The sequence below is a fragment of the Danio rerio genome, chromosome 4, assembly GCF_052040795.2.
Source record: "Danio rerio strain M-AB ecotype USA chromosome 4, GRCz13ab, whole genome shotgun sequence".
NCBI lineage: Eukaryota > Metazoa > Chordata > Actinopteri > Cypriniformes > Danionidae > Danio > Danio rerio.
The window spans coordinates 77,427,956-77,445,000 of NC_141024.2; the positions used below are offsets into that span (position 1 = coordinate 77,427,956).

The 17,045-nt window shown below is 36.0% G+C and overlaps 2 protein-coding genes across 7 annotated transcripts in view; one reads left to right on the plus strand and one right to left on the minus strand.

Moving 5' to 3' along the window:
• Window positions 1–11,425, minus strand: part of LOC148682864 (NACHT, LRR and PYD domains-containing protein 3-like) — a 30,599-nt gene extending 19,174 nt beyond the window's left edge. For 2 of the 6 annotated variants that reach the window (XR_015943076.1, XM_088650851.1), the window contains exons 1-5: window positions 11,339–11,425; window positions 10,352–10,446; window positions 9,994–10,107; window positions 8,843–8,956; window positions 1,100–3,148 (exon numbers count right to left, since the gene is read on the minus strand). Coding sequence is in view for 5 of the 6 variants with exons in the window: in XM_088650851.1 (XP_088506977.1) it covers window positions 1,100–3,148; window positions 8,843–8,956; window positions 9,994–10,107; window positions 10,352–10,401 (2,327 nt within the window). In the remaining variant the exon portion in view is untranslated. Of the gene's footprint in view, window positions 1–1,099; window positions 3,149–8,842; window positions 8,957–9,306; window positions 9,395–9,993; window positions 10,108–10,351; window positions 10,447–10,953 lie in introns of all 6 variants that reach the window. The other 4 variants (XM_088650852.1, XM_088650855.1, XM_088650853.1 and 1 more) reach the window with 3 other exon arrangements.
• znf1086 (zinc finger protein 1086) overlaps window positions 1–17,045 on the plus strand; it is an 893,143-nt gene that overhangs the window by 127,641 nt on the left and 748,457 nt on the right. The window lies entirely within an intron of this gene.

The following is a 17,045-nucleotide window of genomic DNA, read 5'->3' on the forward strand; positions in this document are numbered from 1 at the left end:
TTTGAGCTGGTTTCAGTCCTTAGCTCTTTCATTTTCATCTTATTTAAATATATTTAACTTGCTTGTTAATTAAATACTATTTTGTTATTTAAACTATTTTTTTATGCAACAATCAACTTGCATGTTAATTTGCTATGAAGAAAAGGAAATAATTTTTTTGCATGCTGATTTATGTGAAATCGTGAATATAGGTCTATAATCACCTTGCAATTTTGAAGTTTTAGCTTTTTTTTGCTTTGAGTATAGACTGTTCAGTTCATAAGAGCAGTTCAATTTATTATGAACTTTGCTGTATAAAAATATAACATTCATTCAATCATTTTCTTGTCAGCTTACTCCCTTTATTAATCCGGGGTCGCCACAGCGGAATGAACCGCCAACTTATCCAGCAAGTTTTTACGCAGCGGACGCCCTTCCAGCTGCAACCCATCTCTGAGAAAAAATATATATATATATATAACAATTTAAAATATTTATAATTATTGGCATATATATATCGGCTATTTCCCCATTCATATGACTGTACTGAATTATTGAACAGATTATTAATAACTAATCAGAGAGCATTTTACTGAGCTCAGTGTAAAGTTTAGTGTTTAGGCCTACAGTAAATGTAATATTAGAGGCATGTCTGCGGCGAGACGGCAATACTGTGTCTAAAATTACACTATTTCTCTGATCAGAAAACAAACACAATTATCCAAGAGCAACACTGTGTTAGATTTGAGCAAATACACATCAACAAATGTCCTATTCAGCTGGAGGAGCACAGGGATTTACAGGGATTTTAGTTATTTTCCAGGATAAACTGTAAAGCAAATGAAGTAGATTTTTAAATAAGTACAAATGCTTTTTGTTTGAGTAAAAAGTCAAGAAAAGTATGTTAAATACGTTTAGAAATGCTGAAATAAATGAGCAAATAAGGAAACAGAACACTGCCGCCGCGTCCCCATGCAGTAACATGGTGTATCAGCGATCTCACAGGGGATATGGCCAGCTAAAGATTTTCTGTTAAAGCAGGGCAGTGATTCACTAAACTGATCTGAGTCTTCAGTGCAGACTGATGTGTGTCTTCTGTGATCAATCAATGAATACTCACAGAGCTCTTCTGCAGTTTCTCACAGCTGGTGTCAGTCTCCATTTTCCCTCATCTGATGTGTTGAACTTATTAGGGTCTAACTCATCCAGTGGCTCCTCTGACATCTCAATCATGTAAGAGATTGTTGAGCAGTGAGCAGGAGAGAGTTCCTCCTCTGAGTGTTTGTCTGATTTCACAAACTCCTGAATCTCTCTGGCCAGAGTCTGATCTTTCACCTCCAGCAGACAGAGGAACAGATTGATGGATCTTTCAGCTGAGAGAGGGTTATCTGTCTTCTTCAGGAACTGTCTGTTGGATCTTTCAGCTGAGAGACGCTCATCTCTCTTGATCTCGTCTTTAATGTACTGTGTGATTTCTCTGATGTTCTCTGAGCTCTTCTCTGTGTGTGTCAGCAGATCCTGGAAGAGTCTCTGATTGGACTCCAGTGAGACGCCCAGCAGGAACCGCAGGAACAGATCCAGATGACCATTACTACTGACAGCTTTATCTACTGCTGAACTGAGCAGATCATACAGAGACTTCTCAGAGCTGGACTGTAGATATTGATCATATGAATATCCTCTGTCACAAATCACCATCAGCGGTTCTCTGTTCTTTGTTAAATGGCAGTAAAACACAAAGAAAGCAGCCAGAAACTCCTGAAAGCTGAGATGGATGAAGCTGTAGACTTTCCTCTGCTGAATCACTGATTCCTCCTTGAAGATCTCAGTGCAGATCCCAGAATACACCGAGGCATCAGTAACGTCTATGCCGCTCTCAATCAGGTCCTCCTCATAGAACATCACATTGCCCTTCATCAGCTGTCTGAAAGCCACTTCAGCAAGTTTGAGGATCACTCCTCTGTTGGACTGCAGGAGTTTCTCTGGATCTCTCTCTTCATACTTCTGCTTCCTCATGTTGATCTTTAGCTGTCTGAAAGCCACTTTAAGCTTGTTGATCACTCCTCTGTTGGACTGCAGGAGTTTCTCTGGATCTCTCTCTTCATACTTCTGCTTCCTCATGTTGATCTGAATCAGCAGGAAGTGGATGTACATCTCAGTCAGAGTTTGAGGGATTTCTGCACTCACATCTTCTTCCAGGAGCTTCTGAAGCACAGTGGAGGAGATCCAGCAGAAGACGGGTATGTGGCACATGATCTGGAGGCTTCTTGCTCTTCTGATATGGGAGATGATTCTGCTGGCTTGATGCTCGTCGCTGATTCTCTTGCTGAAATATTCCTCCTTCTGAGGCTCAGTGAATCCCTGAATTTCTGTCAGACGCTTGATGTATCTGGAGGGGATCTGATGGGCTGCTGCTGGTCTGGAGGTGATCCAGATGAGAGCAGAAGGAAGCAGATCTCCTTTCAGGAGGCTCCACATCAACACAGCCACTGATGAAGATTCAGTCACAGCACAAACTTTCTTCTCATCTGAAAAGTTCAGTGTGATTCTGCTTTCATCCAGACCATCAAAGATGAACACAACTCTACACTGCTCATAAATCTTGGGCTCCAGATCTTCAAGTTCAGGATGAAAGTCCAGCAGAAGTCTGTGAAGACTGTACTGACGATCTCTGATCAAGTTCAGCTCTCGAAATGGAAGCACAAACATGAAATCTACATCCTGATTGGCTTTTCCATCGGCCCAGTCCAGAATGAACTTCTGCACAGAGACGGTTTTCCCGATTCCAGCGATGCCTTTAGTGAGAACAGTCTTGATCTGGGGTTTCCCCTTCTTGATCTTCTCCTCATGTCCTGCTCCAGCTGAGGCTTTAAAGATGTCATTGCAGTAGACTGGAGTGTGTTGTGAGGGTTTTGTTCTGGCTCTTTTCTCCATCTGTAAAACCTCATGTTCTTCATTCACTCCTTCACTCTCTCCTTCTATGATGTAGAGCTGTGTGTAGATCCTGTTCAGGAGGGTTTGAGTCTCTCCATGGTTAATTCCCTCAAATAATCTCTCATACTTGTTCTTCATGCTGGTTTTGTGCTGCTCTTTGACTCTCTGAAGTTCATCATGTTCTGGTTGGAGTGAATCCTGCTGCAGGTGTCCAGTCTGATCATCTCCATCCACACTGCAGGATCAACAACAACACAAAGAATCAATGAGTGCAAGTGTAAAGATCCTCTAGTAAAGCCATGTGTGTTTTCTCTGAACCAGCCGAGACACAATACACAGATTTAATCCAGAATCAAACTACAGTAATGCAGAAACTGTCTCAGATCAGCAAGAACCGGTTTCAGTCTTCAAATCACTCTCATAGCTCTGTTGTGAAGCACTTTAAACACCACACACTGATCACTTTCAACACCACACACTGATTAGCTGCTGTAGTGTAATGTGGTAATGTTGACTGTTTTCTTTTACTGTATAATTTTCTGTTCTCATGTTCCTCTGAATCCTGTATTCTGCTGTCTGTAGTTCTGAAGGTTGTTGTGATTTTATACTTGTTAAATGTTTTACCATCAATAAGATATAATGATTCTCTGTCATTTCTGCTGTCTAAATCTGTCTGACTGAATCTAGTTTTTTATTCACATGATAATCTCCAGATCATACAAGCGTTTGCTCTCAGGGTTCAGGATTTCAGTAACAGCACTGTAACATTGATGCACTTTATTAAGACAATAATAAAGAGAAGATCTGAATAAGTTGTCATCTTAAATCAATATCTCTCTCGCCCATAATAATTTATCAGGTGAAATGTGGCAGGGCTTGACAATAAGGACCGCCCGATGGCCCGGGGCCAGCATGTGAGACGCTCTGGACAGTATACATAATAGTTACTGGTCCGATCGGGCCAGTGCTGCCTTGTCACTAAAGTTTAATTTGGCTGAGACTATTTGTCAATTGTGTGCAAATACAGGGTGCTTTCATGCCCAGACATTTGTTTCGAAACCGGTCTTATTTGCCCAGTAAGCGAGGTTCATCTGGCATGTGAATCCCGCAATCACTCTCAGGTCCACATCAAATTAATTTGTCTGAGATCGCCAGTATGAGGTGGTTGATTGTAGTGAGAAAACAAAACAATCCAACAAACTAACAAACCAGGCTGTATCACTGTGTATTATGAATGTGTAATACCCATGTACGGCTATATGAAGAGAGAATGATGAGCAGGGCAAGATGTCATTTCTACCGGTAAATGTACATTTCATGTCTAATGCAAAAGTGAAAGCATATTGAAATATTACAGAGGGTTGTTTGGAAAATTGACCGAAATTAGTCATATAATATGTTGTATTAGGCCTGTTGTTTTGTTCATTTCTGTAGTGACACCTTTACAGAAGAATCAACATTCATCTGCTTCATGATCTGACTGCAGTCCCGCTGTTGTGATGAGAAATGCATCCCTGCAGTAAAATGCATGCACTGCCTTCTTAGGCTTTTAGCTGCATTCTTATTCTACATTTTACAAAAAATCAAAGGCCATAATTGATTAAATGCAGGCTAATGTGATTATTACGTTGATGTATCAAGCAAGAACAAGAAGTGAAATACATTTTAGAACTAGGTTTACAAATAAAAGAAAAATACTAAATATTGACTGTACTGTAGACTAATGTAATGAGCCCGTTTTTAAACTTTTTCAACTAAACCACATATTAAACAATTCACTTTAATTAATCTAATCAGTGTTGTACTTAAATTAAATCTATTTATTTATTTAAACAGATCTTCTGTAAGGGTTACATTCATGGAGCTCACCTCAGTCACTGTCATTAGGTGTCATAACTTTATTATTATGTTTTCAAATCAATTTATGGTAATATATGCACATTTCAGAGGGTGTGCGGCAGAGGTGCAATTCTTGGCATAACAACGCTTCATCTGTTTTTCCTCTCTATAATGTAAGCTTGTAATGCATAATTCTAGCCCACATTTTGTAATAGATAGATTAATTCAATAGACAGACTTTTACAAAACTTGACAACTAAAATGAGGCCATGTATGAGAAAGTCTGACCGCTCTGATTTATATTTGGTGTCGATGTCTGTGGGTGTCAATATTAAAGTGGACATTTTTGCTTATAATATATATGTAGATTTTTTTCCAAGTTTAGTTTCATCAATTGTAAACAAATCATTTTAAATTGTCAGTCGTATTTAAAGAAAAGTTATGCTGAACAAAGTGTGTGTATACAATTATGTTTGGCTTTTGACACTAAGAAATAGCTATTAACTTATTTTTTTTTGGGTGGGGCCAGTGAACATTTAAACAGGGTAAGTAAAAATCTGAACCACTGGCCTGATTGGGACACTAGAAAAAAATCCTTAGCCTAGAACCCTGTGTGGTGTGTTTGTCTCACAGAACTTGTTCATTCATCTTGTCTAAAATCTTTCTTTTTATCACAAACCCTTTGCTGACTATTTTAAAAGCCTGTAAACTCACTCTACTAACTCTAAAAATTAGAGCATTAATACTTTAGTCACTTAATACTACTTCAGTACTTCACTAAAATGTCTTGACTGCACAGCAAATTCATTGGTGTTAAATTTCAAGTGTTGTGGTAATTCAGAGTAAAGTGTTAAAATTCTAGAGTTAGATAAAGGTAAAATAACCCTCTCGGCGTTAGAAGCTGATTTGCCTCCTTGTCATACAGAGTAACATGTATCTACCTTTGTAGAAAACCCTTGTATTTGAGAAACTAATCAGAGTGTCTGAAATCTCGCCACACCCTCATTCACCTGGCCCTTAAATTAGTCAATTAGTTTAGTCCACTAGACAGAGGGAATGATCACAAATAAGTGAATTCAGACACCTGCTGTTGAACACCTGCTGTTAACAAGCACAATCACTGAAGGAATAAGAAATTGAAGGAAGAAATAAAACTACAGACACAGCCTCACACCAAACCAACTGAATTAAAACAGAGGATTAAACAACTCCATTAAATAATAGCATAAGCAGCTTCACTGATTACAGTTTGACTTCATTTCTGTAAGAATATTTGACAATGAACAGAGGTTATATTTTTTTAATTAAAATATTTCATTTGACCTCACCATCATAGAGATCAGAGGCTACTTATTTGAGCTCTTGAAGCTTTACTCTAATGTTTCTCTGACTGCTATAGCAAGAAAGGTCAAGAGAAACTATACTGTTTATGCTTGATTGTTATAGATTTAATTTCAGGTGTTTATTTAGTTGATTCATAAAGATATGCAAATATAGTTGTATTAAAGCTGCATGGGACGATACAACTGGTAGTCTGCTGCTCTTCATAGAAGATTCAACAAACAATTAGGATACAATTAATAATTAGAGTGTCATGCACTAAACATTCAAGCTCCAGTTTGCTCTTTATGACACACAGGCATCAAGAATCAGGACATGAACCTCAACCGTGGTTGCTAAAAAAAAAAAAAGAAGCTGCATAGTTCATGCCGCAATGCATGCTGGGTACCAGCATAGTACAAAGCTCCCAGCATGCACTGCAGCATGAATAAATTATGCAGCTTTATGTTCTTACAATCTCTTTCTTTTCCTTTATTTTGTGTTGTTTTTGGGAGGTGATATTTCAGTAGAGTGTTTTTTTTTTTACTTGATTTTTATTTTTTTGTTTGTCACCATCATTGAGATTCAAAGACTAATTATTGATGTCTGGGTGTTTATGAGTTTTGCCACAGATCAAACATTCTCATTGTAAATATTGTTTTTATTTTATTGGAGCTTCAGTGGTTTCATTTATGTATATTATTTATTTCTCACACATAACTAATATGATTTTGAATTAGAAAACAAGCAGGAAAGGATGGCTATATTATCATTAATAATCTCTTCAGACTGACACTTTAATTTTCTTTTGGCTTTCCATGCTATATGTATAATTAGCGTAATTAACACTAACTATAGCAGCCAAAATAAAAGACAGTTATAGTAAGAAGTTAAAGAGCCTGACTAAAGCAGACTCTGTCCTCCATCATGGTGACTTCAAATGAACAACAGAAATTTTATTAAGAGCTTTTGTTCACATGACAGAAATCAAGTCAAAGGTCAGTAATAGGTGAAGCTCCATGATAAGTTGTTTAATTTGATGAGTTTTTTTTTAAAGATGTTGAAAAATAACATTTTTTATTGTGTAATTTGTTTTATTTTTATTGATTATTATTTTATTTAGAGTTTTTTTTTTTCTCAGTTGATTTCATCTTTGGTTTTGGCTTGTGTTTTTCTGTCCTTCAGTGATTCTGCTTGTTAACAGTTGTTCATCAACAATTCTCAATCCTCCTTTAATTAGACTCTTAATTGTCTCATTAACTTCATCACTGTCTGAGTGTTCAGCCCTCTGTAGTGAGGACACTAGTTAGGATTTTGCTGTGGAATTTAAGGCTTAAGTGTGTTCAAATGAAAAATACAGACTATGGGATGTATTTTTAACAGAAATATTCTGGAAACTGAATTTACGAATGTAAAATGTTGAAAACAGCAGATTACTGGCAACCACTGCTGCCAGTATTTTGACATAAATTTAACAGATATTTTACACAATAAGAGTTTGCTAATTAACACTCTGGGTGTTAAAAATTTTAACACTTTCAAAAATGTTATTTTAACACTTATAGTGGTTCCCATATAAACACTGAGGGAGTGTTAATTTTAACTCTAAGGTTGTTAAATCTACCAAATCTAAAATTTGCAGTTTGAGTTCGATAAAAAATACAGACTGTTGAATGTGTTTTTAACAGAAATATTCTGTAAACTGAATTTATGAATGTTAAAAACAGCAGATTACTGGCAACCACAGCTGCTGGTATTTTTCCGTAAAATCTAAAAATGAAAAAAAAAGAAAGAAAAACAGCAAAACGGTTTTTGTGTCACCATTGTGGAGGATAATAGTGTCTCTGTTCAAGTCCAAGATGAACTGAGAGTATTTGATGTTATGCTGCATCTTCTTTTGTTTAAAGGTAACTGTGTAGTTACTAATGCAGTCAAAATCTGTTTGCTAATTGCAATCACACATGAAAACATTATGCATCTAAAGACTTTACATTTTTTTTTTCGACTGAGCTATGATTTTGTAAACTGAACATTGTATTAGTTCATGAAATATGGTTATTTTTTTGTAAATTTATACAGTTCTACAAAACTTCCATGTTTTTCACAGAAAGATTTTGGCAGCCACAGCTGCTGGTATTTTTTTGGAAATTTAACAGATATTTTACACAATAAGAGTTTGCTGATTAACACTCTCTTGGTGTTGACAATGTTAACACTTTCAAAAGTGTTATTTTTAACACTTATAGTGGTTCCCATATAAACTCTGAGGGAGTGTTAATTTTAACTCTAAGGTAGATAAATCTACTATGTAAAATTTGCTGTGTGGACTGTGAGAATAAAGTGTAATAATGTCTGATCTTCTAGAAACACAGGATCATAAAAATGCTGCAGTGTAATTGTAATTAAGTTTACGGCCCCTTGGCCGCCGGAAAGGAGGCGGAGAACTGACGCAGTTTTAAATTATTAATTTATAACATGAACGGCAGCTCCTCACGGAGACTGCCGTCTAAACCAAAACAAATGGACGGCAGCTCCTCACAGAGACTGCCGTCAAACTGAAAGCAAAAGTAAACTAATATGCCCAGGCCCTGTCCTCTCTCGGCTTCCTCTGCCATTGTTCCTCCTTTTATAGTCCAGAGCTCCATTTGTGGGATTCGAGGCCGGTGCGCACCGCAGGTGTATCCACTTACGCGGCGACCTCATTCTGTTTCCACGGCTCTCGGCCCCGCCCCCTCGCCAAAGTAATCATGTGTTTGTAGAGATGATCTACCTGACAGCAGGTCGTGGGTTTTTAATACTAAAATGCACTGGGTAATCCATAGACGCTTCACTCTTCATAGACACACAGCTGGGCTCTGCTTCTGCTCTCTTCTGATGAACTGAACTAAAACAGAGAAGATTAAAGTTAAGCGCTGCACACACTGCACAAACCTGATATTAATCATTCTTCATTTACAAAAACACTTAAATTAATTTCCTTTATATTTGAACAAAACCGTCTGAATGTGAAAATATCAGCAAACACAGATCAAGGCTCATTTCTAGTAGAGAAAACCCAACAGAAATGCAGCACTATTAGAGCAGATTAGAGCTGAAACTAATCATCAAATCACTGAATGAAGCTGACAGTGTAGGTGTGGGAGGAGCTTAATCATGCAGGCGTGTCAATCATCATCACATGACTATAGAAGCAGCAGTATAAAATGCACTGTGTCAGCTGACTGTTATTCCCACCTCCAGCAGCTCCCCTTATCCTCCTCCTCATCACTCAGTCTCCAGAAGTTCACTCATTGGGGGTTTGTCTGCAGAGCTCCAGTCCAGACTTTGAGGACAGCAAGACAAGTTCATTTACCATCATCTATCATGACTGAATGAGCAGGAGAACTCAAGAAATATCAGTTCTAGAAACCAAATGTGTTGATCAGCAGCATCTATGAGGCCAACACAACATGATGATGACTGCGCTTCAGTGAAAACAGACTCAGATCAGAGGAATGGCTGATCAGTACAGCACAGAAACAGCAGGGGAAAGTGTGCAGGAAAAGCCCTTTATGGCAGGAGATCGGGAACACTTTAGTTTAGCTCACAATTCATACTATTAACTACCGGCTTATTATCTGTGTAATGTGAACATATGAACTGCTCATTAGTAGTCATACAGTAAGATCTTATTGTGTATCCCTAACCCTACCCAAAACCTAAACCCACCTTCTACCTCACTAACTATTAATAAAGCGCTGATTGGTTTGTTAACACCATCAATTGTGGCCTGAAGTGTAAAGCGGAGATCTTCAAGCACTATCCTGCAGAGCTCAGATACAACATCTAACATCTGAAACTCAACAGATCCACAACACTAATTACCTGATTCATTTATTATGAAAATACTCATCAGTTGCAGATATTAAAGAGATGATCTACCTGACAGCAAGTCCTGTGTTTCCACTCTTAAATTTTATTGCTCGATCCATAGACCAGTCACTCTTCATAGACACACAGCTGGGCTCTGCTTCTGCTCTCTTCTGATGAACTGAACTAAAACAGAGAAGATTAAAGTTCAGCGCTGCACACACTGAAGTCAACACAGCAGATTTACTCAACATTTCATCATTAAAACACTTTTAAACAGCACTCAATGATACTTTTTATGATGATTGTACAAAATCTTGCTGACTGTGTGTGTTAAATATTCTGACAGATTAAAAACACAACTAACAGAGAGTAAATATAATATCTTGTAGAAAATAATCATATGAAATGTCAAGTGTAGGTCTAATACCTGCATCCTGTAGACAAATCTTGATCTCCAGCAGTGTGTGTGTCCTCCATGATGGACCTGAAGAGTTTGATCTCCAGCAGAAACTCTAGAAGAAACTGAAGAACAATTACAGATCTTCAGTCATTGATCAGCCTTCATAATTCAGCTGAATGCAGGAAAAGATCAGCAGCTGAGACACTCAAATCCAGATTGCTGTAAAGTTCGTTTTATATTCACACATCAGACATTCTCCTTCATAATATAATGTCAGAAAAGTATTATTTGCAGATTCGCAATGGGGAAATCATATTAGCGGCCAATGACTATCATAGAGGTAAAGTTGGTTTTATATTCGCACATTTGTTCATTTGGAAGTCTATATTGTTTACCATGTTACTTTGAATATTTGATCGAAATTAGCATGCAAGTGTGACTTGAAAACAACATTAACACTGTTTATTTAACTGTGAACAATGTTGTACTTTGATAGTCATTTGCTGCTAATATGATTTCCCTATTTAGAATTTCCAAAGAATACTTTTTATGAAAGATATTTTTAAGGGGAAAGTCTGAATATCCGAATATAAAACCAACTTTACCTCTATATATAAAACCAACTTTACCTCAATTAAATCCAGAAGCTCATCACGAGTAAACTAATGAAGAATCACAACGTCATCCGTTTGATTATAATAACATCATACACACATTCACATAAAGCTTACAGGTTTTGTCAAGACATCAAAGATTTAAATCTGTTCTGCGTTGTAAATGGTGGATTCTGTCTGTTTAAAATGGCGACACAGCAACTAAACACTTTCACTTTCGTTTCTGAAGGAGCGGCAGATCATGAGTTCAGTGAAAAACATCCGTCACAAACACTCTAAACAGAGCAGAGAAGAGTCAAACAGCTGCAGGGTTATCAAAGCAGCTGCGGAGTTACATTTTACTAGGGTGATTTTACCTGAAGCAGTAAAACACTGGACACAGAGAAGACAGAACACATACCTGGATATCCTCTTCCTCCTCTTCTTCTTCTTCTTGTGTGGCGAGTTACAGAGAGCAACGTAAAGCTGAATACCGCCACCTGCTGTACCGGAGTGTGTATAATAATAATATGTTTACAGTTTGGTCAAATCAGATTTACAGAGCTCAATGTAGATTTGTAAAAAAAAATGACTGCTTTCCCATATATACTAATCTTTCTTCATGAAGTCTAGCACAGCTTGTGTTATATTCCCCATGTGTGACTGCTCTGATGAGAACAGGTCAGGCATTGAGAAGCTCAGGAGTTGTCCTGTTGTGTCGCTGCACTGATAATCCTCTCGTGTGTAACTGTAGATGAAAGCATCGTGTCTCTGTAGGGGTTTAAAGATCAATATGATCATTAAAATATACTGTTAAATAAATTGGAATCATTAAAAAAAAAATATATACAAAGAAAAGTTCAAATCATATGATTTACACAACGATGTGTTGCTCTTTGTATTGAATAACTGCCTGAGCAAATGACTTGGAGTGTCCGCTAGGGGGTAATCTAGAGCTGCAGGAAGTAGGCGTTGTTTAACTTCACTGTGTGACAACCTTTTTTTTTTAAATTGCATAACTGTCGAGAAGGGTATTCCTGCACAACTGGAGTGGCTGCACTCTCAGGACCGCATTTTTAGGACCGCATCTTTAGGACCCTAGTTTTTTGTGACAGCGTCACCTGTCGGATTGAATCATGGATGCGCTAATGGACGACACGGATGACAAGGAAAGTGTAAGTACCGATTTTTCTATTAAGTTTTATTTTAAACTGTTAAAGTATGTGTTTATTTTGTAATGCTGCTGTTTTATACAGTGAGTTTATGCAGAAATGCCAGATTAGCCTGCATGATTTACCCCACTTTTAAGGGTCTGGGACAAAAATGTTACGTGACGATATTTTTTCCAGAAGAAGAATAAAATATTATAATAATAATTATGGATAATTTTACACAGCCAGAGTGAGAGCTGTTATAACTGTTAATAATTTTCTAGAGTTCGTTTTCTAGTTTGATTAAATGCTACGACGTTCGTAGCTCGTGACCAAGGTTTAATGAAACATTGTTGATTTAATGGCTTGTTGACTTAACGGCTAATGTGCTTAGTGACATGTATTAAACTAAGATGGTAAAAGCACGTTTGATGTAAGAGTTTTAGATTTATCTATATTTTACTGAATTCGTGTTATTCGTTGTATTACATTAGCACAATAAAAATTGTGCTGACTGCCTGTTTACCCCACAATACTGTATGTGTTATTAGCCTGATGTTTTGTCATCGTTTTACAGTGATGAATGAGATTCTGAAAGTTAGGATTATTCTGCAGGTCTTAACCAAATAAAGTCTCATATCTTTAATTTATATCAGGTATGTTTTACCTGGCGAATAAGAAGTTATGGCCAATATGATTGGATTGCTTAGGCTCATTGTAGGAGGAAAAGAAAACAAACTACAGGATGATTTTCATTGAGGTTATCTCAAACTGTTGAACACTTTATAACATCTGCATACTATAAATAAATAATTATTAAGCATTTAATAACTAGTTAATTTATTAATATTTTATTTGTTTAGCATTAACTCTACATTAAATAGACATTGATAAGCAGTTTATAAATACAGTTACAAATGCTAGCTGTGTTCTTGAGTTTATAGCATATCTATGATGAAGTGCAGCTTATCTGTGGTGTTCATTTTCCAGAGGAATGTCTGGCCAAATAAGTATATAAACTGCACGCTGGGTGCTACTCATTTATGAATCCATGTAAAATGATTTGCTGTTCTGTGGTAGTATTTTAGTTCATATTTAAATGATTTTTTTTCATAGGCCATCGTACATCCTCTGGGTGTCTTGAGGAGCTGGTCTTTGGATAATGCTGAGCAGGTCTTTCTTTCTGGTAAAGATTATTATTACAGGTCAGAGTATGGTTAATTTTGGCACAATGCTCAAAGAGCCTTTTTGTTACTGGTATATATGTTAACTCAACAGTGATTGTTCTCTATTTCAGTGAAGTAAAAGAATTTAACAGACAGATTTACAAACAACTGACGAAAGAAGGGAGACCATTCAATAGGTGGGTATTGCTCTTATAAACTTAAAAATATGGAGTTGGGAGTAAAGTTTCCTGTTTGGTTCTCCCAACAGTGCATACGCTTAAGCCAGAAATAAATATATATATATATATATATTATATATATATATATATATATTATAGCTTACACTGTAAAGCAAATGTTTGTTATTTTACCTCTTATATTAAATATTAATCTGAATTTTATTTCATAACAATTGATTAACCTTTTGAGTTCATATACATTGTTTTACATATTCAAGAATATATATATTCATTCATTTTCTTTTTCGGCTTAGTCCCTTTATTTATCAGGGGTTGCCACAGCAGAAGGAACTGCCAACTTATCCAGCATATGTTTTACACAGCGGATGCCCTTCCAGCTGCAACCCAGTACTGGGAAACACCCATTTACACTCATACACTTGAACATGGGGAGAACATGCAAACTCCACACAGAAATGACCACTGGCCCAGCCGGGGCTTGAACCAGCAACCTTCTTGCTGTGAAGCGACGGTGCTAACCACTGTGCTGCCCTATGTGCTCTATGCGGGTGAGTGGGATTGACAAACCACTTGGAGGGAACACTCTTGCTGTCTTAACCAGACATTTTGTTATAAATAATCATGTGTGTTTCATGTTTATTCATATAACTGCTATTTTATCTCTTAGCACTTCATTTTTGTCTTGATATTTAATATCTCTTGTTTAAATACACTATGAACAGCAGCTGCGCTAATTATTTTCCTTGTTTCCTATTTCCACCTGGGGATATTCATCCAGAGGCCTCTAGAGATCGTAACCTGTGAAGAGATGATGCCACCATAGAGGACTTCTAAATGTATCCATAATCCTGAAACAGACCGTATCATGAGCAGATGCTGTGGTGGTCATGGAGAAGTGGAGAGCATGAGACTGATTAATGAAAGACCCCAGTGACAGATGATTGCCCACATTAACCCTGTGGTCCAGACTGAAAACCAGCTGGTGACCTACTCACACCTGCAGCTTCTCTACGAAGGACGCCCAGTGTTTGCCTCTAGCGCCTAGACTGCAGCTCTGCATGTGAAGTGTGGCCAGAAGAGAAATGGTTGTTCCCAACTGAGCCTAGTTTCTCTCAAGGTTTATTCCTTCCCTTTCATCAATTGGTAAAGTTTTGTTCCTCCACTGTTGCCATTGGCTTGCTTGGTTTAGGACTTGTGGAACTGTGCATCGATGGATTTGCTTTTTTTTAGTGTTTGGATTTTCAGCAGTGAATACTAAACCACACTAAACTGAACTGAATTTAATAAATATTAAGCTGCTTTGACACAATCTACATTGTAAAAGTGCTTTAGAAATAAAGATGAAATTAATTAAAATTGAATTGAATATTCAACACGTTTCCATTTTTCTCAGAAAACATATTTATAAAGGTGCTGTTGACTTGAAATTTTCACCAGATGTTCATAACAATTTGTAAAGTAATTAGATTTGTTTTCTATTCATATATTTTTTTTCTTTGGTTTTCAGGTCAATAGCACCTTTAGAAATATGTTTTCTGAGAATAATGGGAACTTGTTGAATACTTATTTACCCCAGTGTGTATGTGTATATATATATATATATATATATATATATATATATATATATATATATATATATGTGTGTGTGTGTGTATGTGTGTGTGTATTTATATGTATGTATATATATATGTGTGTGTGTGTGTGTGTGTGTGTGTGTGTGTGTGTGTGTGTATATATATATATATATATATATATATATACTTGAACTTTCTTCTTCACTCTCATTCACAGGAGCTAAAGTCTACAGCCAGTCTGAATGCAGCAACTGAATAAACAGTGGGGTCATTTTTGTGGTTGAATTGCATTAATAAAAATAAAAGTGTGGATATTTATATAAATGTACATTCTTGAATCATTCTTGCGTCTTGTCTCTCTAAAACCTTTACAACCTGGTTTTAAATTAGTAACTGCAAATGCTGAACCCATTTGATTTCAATTTATTTTCCTTAATACTGAGCTAATTTGTTCAATGTAATGGGGTTCATCAATATACAGTATTTTTCAAGGAATTTAAGACTTTTAAGGCACTCAACTCTATTTATTCATTTATATTTTAGGTGTAAATTCATTTGTTGTATTTTAAAAATGTTACTTAAAGCAGGCGTTTTACACTTTAACCTCTGTAATAAAAGTGCCTGAAAGTTTCCGCTATATAATCCAATTCGGTAGGTGGCGCAGTTCCAAAACGGGTCCTAGAAATGCAGTTTCACTTTGTCATCCAATCCGGTAGGTGGCGCTTCTGCAAAAAACTAGGGTCCTAAAAATGCGGTCCTAAACATGCGGTCCTGAGAGTGCAGCTACTCCAGTTGTGCAGGATCATACTATTGTAACTGTCAGGAACAAACACACAACACAACACAAATAACAAAACACACACACAAAAAAGAATATAACAATGGTAAAAGTCAACGAAAAACAAAACAAAAAAAGACAAATTAACAAATTAAAATAAATTAAATTACACAAAATATAGTGTACAACATTTCTACATCCGGTGATTTTAGGAATTGACAGGGGATTCAAAAAAAGTGTCACAATAATTGATGCATTTCTCAGATTTTTTGTTTTTCAACAATTTCACTGTAGAAATAAACATTTCAAACTCAATACAAAAAACGGTTAATGTGGGAGAGGATTTAGCAGATTTCTTTTTGTGTATGTAAAACTTTGCCAATAAAATAAAGAGATTAAAAATATATTCAAGACATTTGTTGGATTTGTTTTCATAATAAAAAAAAATTAAATATTTTAATGTAAAATAATAGTATATATAATAAAATAATAAAATAGTATATATAATAAAATAATAAAAAATATATAGTTTTGTCCTTTCAAAAATATATTTGGCTAGATTTTTTCTGAAAATCTTTACAATGTTGCATTCAATAAACAAATGACAAAGGCTCTCTTTATCCACAGATATTCTCCATTTCAATGCACTTTGATAAAAAACGATTTTACTGGGTAATTTTTATGTAATCTTTTAAAATTGATTTCCTTCATTTTATTATTAATAGAATATTTGAAGGGAGTTAACCAGGCTATTTTCCAATTAATTTAATTCAATTAATATTAACTATAACAGAGTTCCAGAGAAATGTGCCTCTAGGAGTGATTTTATTTTGCTTCTGAAAAATATTACGAATATGTTTGTTAGTATATTTATTATCAGTCAACTCAACACCTTCTAAATGTAGTTTTGGTTTACAGCAGATTATAGCATATGATTTAACAAGTTGAATAATTTCTACAGGGATAGATTTAATAACTGAATTCAATTCTCTAAACAATATTAGGAAATTGTGAGTAGACATGAAATGTTCATAGGATAGGATATTCCCTGCACTGTCAAAAAGTTTTAAAAGATGATTAATGTCTCTATTAAACCAATTTACCAAGAATAAAGATTTATTTAAAGAGGTTATATTACCATTAATCCAAATAAAGGAGGTGTGAGGAGAAGCATTGTGACAGTAACAGATTTTCCAAGCAAGAAAAGCTTGTTGATGAAATTTGGAAAGTTTAAAGAGGATTTTAGAAATATTATAATC